The following is an 11,613-nucleotide window of genomic DNA, read 5'->3' as shown; positions in this document are numbered from 1 at the left end:
TATAGAAGAAATCACTTTAATTTCCACATATTCTGACGCCGTTGAGTTTTTGCTCTTTGTTCACAGTGTGAAAAAGTGGACTGGTTCTTTGACTTTTTTAATATTTCATAATAAAGTAACTATAGTGATTATTGGATTGTCAACCTGCATTTTCTCCTCCTACAAGATCAATAAAGTTTGATGATCAGACTATTTTGTTGGATCCATCTGATTCTGAACAGGAACTAAAGTTATCAGATAAATGTAGAGCAGGAAAACAAGGTTTGACTCTGACATGTAGTGAAGTCCAAGGATGAAGTAGTACCACATGCAAATACTTGACGTAGGTAATGAACTAATACCTCAGAACTGTAAATGTATTTAGTTTATTTTCAGAAATACGGACATAACTCAAAGTGCTGGTATCTTCTGACAATTCTAGAGAAGAAATGAAGCTGCAGGTCCAATTTACTGAGATCTGTCTGATCATTTCCTATAACAGGTATTTAAACTCTTGTTTTCTCACTATAGTTTGTGAAGAGACGTGTGCAAGCAGGTTGGAACGGGTGGAGGAAAGTGTCTGGTGTGATGTGTGACAAAAGAGTGTCAACAAGAATGAAACGAAAGGTGGACAAGACAGTGGTTGTCTGGTTTAGAGACAGTGGCACTGAGACAAAGACAGGAGGCAGAGCTGGAGGTAGCAGAGCTGAAGATGTTGAGGTTCTCTCTGGGAGTGACGAGGATGGATAGGATCAGGAATGAGGACATCAGAGGGACAGCTCATGTTAGATGGTTTGGAGAAAAAGCCAGGGAAGCCAGATTGAGATGGTTTGGACATGTTCAGAGGAGGGACAGTGAATACATTGGTAAAAGGATGCTGAGGTTAGAGCTGCCAGGAAGGAGGCCTAGAGGAAGACCAAAGAGGAGGTTCTTGGATGTAGTGAAGGAGGACATGAGGATAGTTGGTGTGGGTGAGGAGGATACAGAGGATAGGGTTAAATGGAGGCAGATGATTGGCTGTGGAGACCCCTGAAGGGAGCAGCCCAGAGGAAAAGAAGAAGATTTCTCACTTTAGTTTCAATGTGAAAACTAAAAACTTCAGAAAATCAAATGTGATTAAAACTGTTTTTAATTCTCGACTAGCTCAGAATTGATGATGTGCAACTTGGAAACATCCTGATTATACAAAAATAAATGTCTTGTGTTCAGCTTCATATAAAAAGGCTTCACTGATGCCACAAACATGATTTAAAAAATATACAACATTAACATCAGTTAAATGAGATTATCAGGTCAATATAAAACGACGCAGATCACACCCAAAGTGTAAATGTGCTCCCGGACCATGTCACAATAAATAAGAATATTTACATCCTCACAGTTTGAAAACAGACACACACTGAGGCTCAGCTGCAGGAAAGGAAACCTGTGACACAGGAAGAAATCAGGGAGGCATGAAGTTTAAAATCTCCCAGCAACATGATGATACTGATCATACTGGTAGAGGAAGAGGCAGACATGACCTGAACTCTGGGACTTTATCATTAAGCTTTAGGATTAGTGTTCTGGGCGTGAAAATACTCACATGGATTCACTGCACCTAAAAACCTAAGCTTGCATTATCAAATACGTAGCGACAATGTAGAGGTGGCTCTGGGACGTCTGAGGTTCACACTGGATGGAGTCAGAGTTGCTGCTAAACAAACATGTAAATGTCCACAGGAATTTCCAAACACTCCTGAAATATGATTCATTGTCCTAAAAGCGCCGCCTCCACATTATCACAATGGCATGAAACATGAAAAAAGGAGCTCATGGTTCTTATGAATCGATCGTTTCGTGCAGTGGGTCATCTCTGAGAATGTGCTACTGGTCCTCGAGTGAAAACTGGTCAAAACAAAACATTTGGAAAAATCACGTGGTCTCTGGGAAAGTGTTTCCTGATGATCCAAATGAAAAATCTCAAAATAATCTGCCCCTGAGTTTGCACTTCCCAGTTTACTTAGTTCTACTTATGCTCCTGCCATCCTCCATGAAGCAACAAGACAAAGTCTGCAGAGCCACGTCTCAATCTGAAGAGATTTCCAGTTCTGCTAACCTTCAGAGCTAGAAAGGATTTCATTTGTGCAGATGTGCAGTGTCCAGCTGTGAGCCAGGAGCTGGACGTCCACCCTCGATCCAAATAAAAACATATTGTGTTTGGTCAAAGTTCCCCCTGTGCTGTGACGGACTCACCCGTGCTACCAATCAACTTTCACACTTCAGTCCCACCTGAGAGGTTGTTGCTTGGATCACAGCATAGTGCAGGTGCCAGAGCGAGATCGCTGCTGCGCTCGGCCCCTGTTTACGACCGGGTTGCTGCTGCAGCTGGTGGGGGCGGGTGGCGGCTGTCCCTGGATGGTTGCGTCCCCACTGAAGGTGCTCTCCGCTGGGGTTTGGTCCCCACTGTTATCCTGCTTTGACTTGGACAGACGTGTGAAGAGGAAGCGCTGACAGAACAGAGGAAAAATAAGCCACGTTAAACTGGACCACTGAGTCTGTGTGTCGGCTCTTTAGTTTTACACAGTTACACTGAACTAATCACCAACGTGTGTGTTGCTTTGTTTGCACTTCTGATTTTGTACAAGCACTGAAATGAACAGGTTTTGGTGACATGTGTCATGCAGTAAAACAACTCGCTGATCCCAAAACACCTCAGGGAAATTAAAAATGCAGCTGCACTGACGAGCGCGTACCTTTGTATTGGAGCCTGATTGGCTCTTGGACATGTTGTCTGCAGTTCCATTGGCTGGTCTGACGCTGTCGGGCTTTTCTTCAGCTGTGGTGTGGAGCTGCTCCGTGACCTCAGCTGCTGTGGACATCAGACATTTGGGTTAAAGTCAAGCTTGTTTGTGACACTCTTTTTTTATACAACAATAATCTATGGAACTATATTTTATCAAGTTTCTGAACATTCCCATTCTTTGCCTAACACCACACTGAAACAGTCCATTACAAGGACGGTTCAGAAAAGATGCAAAATGCTGAGAAAACCCTGAAAAAATCTTGAGCAGTAAAACTAAAAACAGTATCCACCTTTCATTTCTCATAATCAACTAATGAATAAACTGAATGATCATTTCAGCTCAAACTGTTTCGATGCAAAAATCAAACGTCCATCACCTCTGTGCTCCCCGTCCACTGCAGACTCTTCTTTCAGCTGCTCAGGACTCTGCAGACACCACAGGGCACAGGTCAGCACACAAGCAACAGCACCACGCTGATTTCAGATCTGCAAACTTACTGGACTTAGACTCTCTTCTTCCTGTGTCTCAGTCTCATTCTCATCATCCTCTTCCTCCTCCTCTTCGTCAGCATTGTCCTCCTCCTCCTCTTCGTCAGCATTCTCCTCCTCTTCGTCAGCATTGTCCTCCTCCTCCTCCTCACCTTTGCTCCGGTGCTGAGCAGAACCTGCTGTTAAATCCTGATGGAAAATGAAAGAGTGGAAGACATGAGCACAGGGAGGAAAGTTTGCTGCAGACGCAACAGTGGATTGTTTTAATTTATTTAAACACTAGTTTCTGTGTTTGATGTGCATGAGATTAGACTCTACAGGCTGAGATGGGACACAAAGGGTGTGAGGAAAAAGGAAACGGGGACAGGAAAGGACGTGTTGCAAGTGAGAATAAGTCCAATAAGACCTGGGAGGAACTGGGATAGGTTGGTGATGGTGGAACGGAAAACAGGTTTGCTCAGGTTTCAGGACCAGAGCAGGGAAGAGGACTGGGAGAAAAAAAAAACGAGCCCACCTGATCCTGCGTCAGGGTCCGACACGAAACAGTTCAGTTCTAAAAAGACGAGTCGCAACAAACAATAGCTGACAAGATATTTCCAGGAACAATTAAAGCACAAAACTTTCCATAATTCATAAAAATAACTGTGGAGACAGGAACAGTTACAAAACAGAGATCAAGTGATTGATTGACTCATTAGCAGAAGATGAACTGCAACTATTTGCTGCCTTACCTTTAGAAATTCCTTTAATATTTTTTATTTGTAAAAATTGGTTGGACAAAATGTCAGATTTGTTAAAAGCCAAACAATCAATAGGATGAATCCACAGTGAGAATAAGTTGTGTGTTTAACAGGAAGATGCTGTTCACACACTGATGCAGCAAAAATAATCTAATGATAAAATACAATGAAACTGAAAAAACAGTAAATACGTCAGACGCGAAAGTGTAAAAATCCCAGAATAAGGCGGCGAGTGTAAACCCTGTGAGCTGATTTGAGTCTAGAGATGATCTCTCACACTCACTGGAAACACAGCAGGAGAGAGAAACAGCAGTAAACAAGCAAACAGATGGGAAACAGAATCCAGCTACATGTAATAAGATAAGAACACGAGAGAAAAGTTCAATTAAAATAAAATAAATTAAGATCAAATTTAAGGATGTCATGTGGCAGGAAGTGCAGTGTCGGTTTTTATCTTCCAATTGACAACCGATTGATCATCCTGATCTCAGGTCTCACCTCAGGTTCAGGTACTGAGGTAAAACGTCATCCCAGAACTCCTGGGATTCACCGACCCCCCGACCTTTGACCCCTGATCTTATTTTGTGTTTGGCACTTTGTCTTCTGGTGACGGCAGTTGTTTTCTTTGTCACCACCTCCTCCTCTTCTTCTTCTTGACTCACTTCTTCTTCCTCCCCCTCCTCTGCACTGACCTTTTTCTCTCCTTCCTCTGTCTCACTCCCTCCATCACTCTCGTCTCTCTCCTCTGAAGACTCTCTCTCTCCCTCCTCGTTTTCCTTGCCGTCCGTGTCATGAATGGACCCTTCCTCCTCTTCCTCCTCATCTTGTACGTCGCTCTTCTGCTCAGTCACATCTTCACTTTCGTTTCCTGACATGGTGCTTGTTTCATCAGCGCTGTCTCCTTGCTGCTGATCTTCTGCTTGAACTGTGTCATTGTCTCTGTCTTCTTCTGTCACGTTCTCGATGCTGTGACCAACATCCTCCTCCTCACTTACTGCTGTACTTGTTCTCTGACCTTCCTCATCTTCCTCCTCCTCCTCTTCCTCCTGTTTGAGCCTTGAGTCTGTCTGCTCCTCGTCCTGGCTCTCAGGTGCAGCTATGACACTGATGCTAACTGTGGATTTGTTGCTAGAATCTGCGCCGTAGGACTCAGATTCCTCACATCCTGCTACAGTAGCAGTGACTTTCAGGATGCCACGGCTGCTGTGGGAGGGGGACGGCGAGCTGGATGCCACCTGATGCATCAACATTAATCCTGCTTCCTCCAGTGAAGCAGCTCCAGCAAGTGGACTGAAATGTTCCACCTCCCTCTGGGTTTCTCTGGCAGGTCTAGACTCCTTTTCAGACGCAGCTTCTTTTTGTTTTTTCTCATTCTTGTTTCTTTTCCCCTCAGAAACCAAAGGAGAGCTGACCCCTGCACGCTGACGTCGCTGTTTGCTGTGAACCCTTGCAGGTTCAGCTTGTACCACTGCAGAGCCTGAAATGGTCTGGTTAGGGTCTACTACCAGTTGAACTGGCCTGAGACGCCACCTGGACGAAGCCTTCCTAATTTCCCCTCCACTCCGAGGTTTGTTTTCACCGGCCTCCATCACATTCTCCTTGGTCTGCAAGGAGCTGGGGCCCCTCAGCAGCTCGGTGGGTAACGCTCGGCGAGGAGAGGCTGCTCCGCTCTTATGACATGGGGAAACCAAAGAGAAACTGCTCTGCTTCAAGAGTGCCCTCTGCTTTGTTTCTTTCTGTCTGGTAGTGGTCTTAGCAAGCTTACCCTTCATCTATCCCCAGAGACACAGCCGGAAGAGGCTGAGACAGCGAGTTAGAGAGGAACAGCTCAGAGACAGAAGAACATTTACGCAGAAAACAGGAGAGTAGCATCAACAGATTAACAGCTTATCACACATGAGGCAATGACTCTGCCACGTGAAGTAAATTAGAATCAGGGTTTCTGTAAAAGATTCAGGGTGGTTCAGTGTGTGTTTGTGTCTCATTTTGGAAACCTTTTGGATGGACTAAGAGTGGTTTGTACTGTCTGAAGTCTAGAACCTAGAGTGTACTTGCTGACGTTATTTATTTGCAGTTCACTAGTTGATGGACTGTAAAAACAGAAACTTGGAACAGCAGCCTGAAGGAGAACGAACACGTTCCTTAATAACCACACGTCAACTGTAATGAGACCAGAATCAGTCAGACTGCACTGAAAGTGTCTGCCTCACCTTCTGAACTGGAGACAGTGTGAGTGTTTGATCTCCCGGGTCTATCTTCATCATGTGAGTCTATCAGGGCGACATGAACAGAAATTACTGACAATTATCAGCTTTCACAGAGACATTTTGCCCTGATCTCTCACCATGTTGAGGAAGTCTGTGGTTTCTCCCAGGCCTTTGACGCTGTCGGTGTCCGTCAGGCTCTCCACAGCGCTGCCTGCCTCGCTCCCTGTCTGCTCTGACAAAACAGGACGCCACGTTAGTCCGCTCAAGCACACCTGACCCCCCTCATTCACTCACTTTTTTATGTGCAGAAATGCACATGCAATCTCACTATCCACTTGCTAGCGATCCCATTGTTGGTGAGGAAGAAACGTGTGTCGTCAGGCACCTTACTGGGTGGGATGCTGGGGCTGAAGGTGGGCAGTGGTGGGTGCAGGCATCCTGGTGTGGTGGGGGGCAGCGTGTGGAGCTGGTCTGGAGATCGCTCCTGTGGGGAAAGACAGGCGAAAACAGCGAAACATGAACCTTCAGGTTGTGTGAAATGTCACCACTGTTTCATCGTGTTTTTTTAAAGATGCTTCCTGTAAATAATAACTGTGTCCGACAGGCCGAACAGGAATCAGCTTAACCAGCTGGACCTGCCACATTCAAACTGCAGACTTTGTCGTGTCGGAGTCTCTGCACCCACCCGCTCTCTCCTGCGGACGCGGGCAGAGAGGGTTCTCTGCAGGGTGGAGGTGTCGGCCGTGTCCCCCAGCAGCTCTACGTACGGCTTCTCCAGGAAGTCTTCAGTGGCGTCGTCGTCCTCCAGAGTCATGTCATCGCAGCTCGGATCCCTTGGCCGAGCCAACACCACCATGTGGCAGCCGCCGCACGAGGTCTGCGCCCCAAGAACATGCTGATTTATTTAATATGTACTTTTAATTAAATACATAAATATTTCTACTGAACATACTTTGTCTCTCTCATGCAATATTTATGTAAAAATACCCACATTCATAAAATCCATGAATAGTAAAAATATCAATTTAAAATAATCATAAAAATAAATTTGAACAGAATTTACAGTTTGTAAATATATGAAATCCACAATTTTTAGAAAAAACAGAAAAAATAAACATATGTATATTAATACACCCAAAATAAGAATATTACTCTGTTATTTAATTTATTATTATCATAAAAATGTACAGGAAGTCTTCTAATTAAAATGATTTTCTCCTTTCCAATAACAAACAAATGAAAGGAAAAGAAAGCGGAAACACCTACGGCCTGAACGCTGAACTTGAGAAAGCGCGAACACAGAGTTGGTTTAAACTGGTTGGTGAAGTTTTCCTCCCCCAGGCCCAGTTTGCCGTGTCGGCCGTCTCCAAAAGTGTAGAGCAAACCGGCGTCTACAAACAAACAGCAGTAGATCAGTCACACAGACTCCCAGCAAACCAGAGGCCCAAACCAGTCAGGATTTACCAGTGACCACAGCCGTGTGATTCTCCCCACACGACACCTGGCACGGCCGGCCCCGTCTGAAGTGCTCCACTGGACGCGGCAGCCGAGTCTCGAATATGAACGTCCCGTGGCCGAGCTGGCCAAACTGGCCGAGGCCGAACGTGTACACACCGCCGTCTGGAAGAGAAACGAGCCCGGTTCATCAGGAGTGTCTGATCACAAACAAAACGAACCAAAGGACCCAACATTCCCTCTGCTCATTTACCTGTTAGCGCCACCGTGTGCCCGCCCCCGCAGGCCACCTGAGTCACCGGCTCCTTGATGCTCTTCACCAGCTGAGGGACGCGGTGTCCCGGCAGCTGGTCGGTGCCCAGGCCCAGCTTACCGCTGTCGCGCTCGCCGAATGTGTACAGAGCTCCATCAGCTGAGAGGAAAACAACAGGGCTGAACGTGTCCCCTCATCAATACTGAAAACACTTCAGTGTGTTGGGTCGCAGGCTGCAGGTTTTCAGACGTTCATATTAAAGCAGAAAGTCAAAAGACTTAAGGTTTTGTGTTATTCATAAAGAAATCAGTGTCACAGCCTGTTGTTTCCCCGACTGACTGTAGTTATTAATCAGCTTCTTCCTACAGTCAGTTTTCTTTACAGCGACTTAAAAAACTGTAATCTCTTTCTGACGTTTGTCCTGCAGATGTTCCCCTCTGTTCATCGTAAAGTGCATCCTTACACCACATCTGCAGGCAGGTGTCGCTGAAACCTGGTGCTCACCTGTCACTAAGGCAGAGTGGTAGTACCCGCAGGACATCCAGCTGACTGGTCGGCCCACGCTGACTTCCTGTGGTGAGCAGACGTGACTCTCCTTCCCCAGGCCGATCTGACCCTCGGTGTTGTCGCCCCACATGAACAGTTTCCCGCTCTCTGTGGGGGCAGTGAGTCAAAACACTTGTCACTTCTTCCAGAGATTTTTATGGGGTTTTCACTGCCGTTACAGATCTCATGGCTGCATTCAAAGATCACAGAGCTGAGGCCTTTCCTCTACCACTTGACTGTCCTCAGATGGGAAACACACATTCACCTCATTCAAGTTGCTCAGAGGACGTGAGCTTGAGCTGGTTAAAAGCAAAACCAGCCCCAACACACAAAGTAACTACGGCACATCCAAGAAACTTCTTTGTGCAGTATTTCATACATATATAAGTTATTTGACTCACCCAGAAATCTGATTGTTGCAGCAATAATTTCCATCAACGCCAACTAGAATCAAACTCATCGACAATAAGACAAAACGTAGCTGACATCTCCCACATGAAGACTGAGCTGTAGGTCAGAATCTCACCTGTGAGAGCAGCAGAGGTGTTTGAACCGGCAGTGAGCATTTTGATTGGCCCGTGTGAATCAAAGAAGCCAACTCGCTGAAACGCCGTCCTCTCATCGCAGTCACCGAGTCCCAGCTGACCCTCGCTGTTCCCACCTGAGGTGTACACCTGTCCCTGAGCTACAAAGTAGAGAGAAACCCAGAGTGAAGCATGTGTTTAACAGGACTGAACCAAAACACTGATGAGACAATTCAATTCAATTTTATTTGTATAGTGCCAAATCACAACTCAATATTCTCAATGCACTTTACAAAATCTAAAAACCCATCAAGTCCCTTATGAGCAGCACTTGGTGACAGTGGAAAGGAAAAACTCCCTTTAGCAGAAGAAAAAACCTCCAGCAGAACCAGGCTCAGTTTGGGCGGCCATCTGCCTCGACCGGTTGGGGTGAGTGGATAGAGCAGAGAGAAAAGAACAGCAACAATAAACAACAAATAGACACTGCAGGTTGGTGGGACCAGTAACTGCACATCAGCGATATACAGCTCCAGGACCAGGGACACCTGCAGAAGGTACAGAGAGAACAGAGAGAGAGGGAGAGAGCACAAACTAGGGGAGAGAGAGAGAACACAAGGTTAGTGAGACACTGACCTGTGTAGATGAGAGTGTGGTTTCTTCCACAGGCCACGAGCTGAACCTTCTCAGACTTCAGAGCTGAAACACAATAAATTATTAGCACAAGACAACATGTTACAACATGTTAAACCTTTTTTCTTACATCAGTTTAGAAACGGATCTTTGTGAAACCAATACTGGTTTTAATATAATACACAAAGTGACAACAACTAACCACGATGGAAAGCTAAGACTTGGTCACACAATATGTTTGTGTAGTGGCTATAAAGATGCAGGGGTATGACCTCATATTATCACCATCTCTCTCTGTGTCTTTGGATTAAAGCCAATTATGGACCCTCCAGACTGGGATCACGGTTTTAACAACTCTCTCTTCTTGTTCTTACCACTGCCATTTAAACAGCTTCCATCACTTTAACATCCCAAACCTGTGTCCACGTAAAGTGTTTTTCACATCAAGACACAATAAACCATCTTACATTGTTCAAGTTACATTTGCCATTTCCAATAGTAAAACGGCTGAATTTTATCCATCTACCAAGCACTGACCAAACACATATTATAGCTAGAGATAAAATCTGGGGACTGTCTCTATAAATATTTTCATGTCCAGGCTGAAAGACGAGATCTGTCCTCACTTGTCTCTGGAAAGGGTGAAGACAGGTGTTGGTGGCAGCGCTGAACACCGACCGTTTTCTATACTAAAACGGGGAACAGACTATTTAAAGACCAACCTTTGACACAAGTGGGCTTGTTCACGGTGACTTTGGATCCCAGACCAAGCTGGCCCCAGTTGTTGCTGCCAAACATGAAGAGTTTCCCATTTTCTGTGGAGGCAAAGATGGAAGAATCTTAAATCAGACTGGATCAGACTCGAACAACAAGATAAAACACAAATGCTTTTCTCTTACACTCAGAGCTTAAAAGGCTCTCACCTGTTATCAAGGCAGTATGTTCGTCTCCACAAGCTATTTTGAGCGGGACGTCATTTTTAAGCCAGAACTTACTCGGGATGTTGTCAGCAAATTTGCTCTTTCCAAAAGTGAAAACTGCTCCTGATCCTGTGAGAAAAGGAAACAAAGTGAAGAGAGGAACTGAAGGCTATTGATTTTCTGATCAATTAATCCTATCATGTCTTCATAAATACACAGATAAATCCTGAAAAGCCACTTAAAAGAATTAACTGATGATTAGAATAGCTGCTGATCGATCTTCTGATCAATCAGGTCGGCTCCGAGCCAACCAAACTCAGAGGAGCCTGAAAACTCAATGCTGAAACAGTAACTAAGAACAAAAGAAGAAGCTTGAAACTGATGTCAAAAGCTGTTCCATAGGTTTTAACTCGCTGCATGTCAAACAAGTGTGGAGCTGCATTTTGTTAGAAAAGTAATGACCTGTAAGTTACATGTGTGCATTCATTTATTAATGGTGTTACAATAACAACGAACTTTAGATGTAATACTCCATTACAGAGCCCGTTTCCTGTGCTAAAGTTTCTACATCTAAATACAGAAAGAAACTAAACCCGCGGTGAAAACTCAACCATCTGCAGAAATTAAATGAAACTAAATAAAAAGGTTCTTTCCCGTTAGCTCGCTGGCTAAAGCTGAAGCTAGCACCCGTTAGCGAACAAACATTTAAAGTTAAACGGTTGTTTGTTAAACCTGCTGAAGCGGAAAATGGTGAAAAAGTATCATCACCGACCTGGTACCTCGTCCTCGGCCTCTCCTGCCATCTCTGCGGGACTTTAATCCGCTTCGCTCGGTGCCGTGGGCCCCACGGTTTCTGACTCTGTCAACCCGGAAGTCAACAAAACGTCTCCAAGGTTACGACGCTACCGACGTGATGCTTAAAGAGACCGACTCGATTTTCAAACTAAGCGCCAAAATTTAACCCGGGTTAAACACGTGTAAGCGGGAAACATGTTTTTGTTAATCTACTGTGATTGTCAACTTTATAACCAAGTCGTTGTATATTAACAAAGTTTTACTACAATTTACTGCCGGTTCAGACGACA

The 11,613-nt window shown here is 45.0% G+C and overlaps 1 protein-coding gene across 5 annotated transcripts; it reads right to left on the bottom strand.

Moving 5' to 3' along the window:
* Positions 1 to 1,090: 1,090 nt before the first annotated feature.
* Positions 1,091 to 11,412, bottom strand: rpgrb (retinitis pigmentosa GTPase regulator b). 5 transcript variants are annotated; one of them, XM_026302003.1, is made up of 17 exons: positions 11,301 to 11,412; positions 10,532 to 10,657; positions 10,331 to 10,423; positions 9,612 to 9,674; positions 8,981 to 9,139; positions 8,413 to 8,562; positions 7,909 to 8,067; positions 7,665 to 7,820; positions 7,467 to 7,591; positions 6,886 to 7,077; positions 6,586 to 6,684; positions 6,338 to 6,427; positions 6,204 to 6,263; positions 3,263 to 3,442; positions 3,142 to 3,190; positions 2,715 to 2,830; positions 1,091 to 2,468 (listed from the first exon to the last, which is right to left on the bottom strand). In XM_026302003.1, exons 1-17 carry the CDS (start codon positions 11,329 to 11,331, stop codon positions 2,271 to 2,273), a joined length of 2,046 nt encoding a protein of 681 aa, XP_026157788.1. In that variant the 5' UTR covers positions 11,332 to 11,412; the 3' UTR covers positions 1,091 to 2,270. The 5 variants fall into 5 exon arrangements, with proteins under 5 accessions (XP_026157788.1, XP_026157789.1, XP_026157785.1 ...); XM_026302004.1 differs by having other exon boundaries at positions 2,715 to 2,827; XM_026302000.1 differs by lacking the exons at positions 1,091 to 2,468; positions 2,715 to 2,830; positions 3,142 to 3,190; positions 3,263 to 3,442 and adding an exon at positions 3,449 to 5,753.
* Between the last annotated feature and the right edge of the window lie 201 nt (positions 11,413 to 11,613).

This window comes from Mastacembelus armatus, chromosome 2, assembly GCF_900324485.2.
Source record: "Mastacembelus armatus chromosome 2, fMasArm1.2, whole genome shotgun sequence".
Taxonomy (NCBI): Eukaryota; Metazoa; Chordata; class Actinopteri; order Synbranchiformes; family Mastacembelidae; genus Mastacembelus; species Mastacembelus armatus.
Note: the sequence above shows the minus strand (reverse complement) of the source record. Positions and strands in the feature narration are given on the sequence as shown.

Bases quoted from the DNA above. Each gene is read 5' to 3' on its own strand.
- rpgrb (XM_026302000.1), bottom strand. From the start codon at position 11,331: ATGGCAGGAGAGGCCGAGGACGAGGTACCAG. The intron at 8,563-8,980 runs GTGAGATTCTGA...CTGCCCCCACAG, and splicing joins CACCTCTGCTGCTCTCACAG to AGAGCGGGAAACTGTTCATG. The intron at 8,068-8,412 runs GTGAGCACCAGG...TTTTCCTCTCAG, and splicing joins CCACTCTGCCTTAGTGACAG to CTGATGGAGCTCTGTACACA.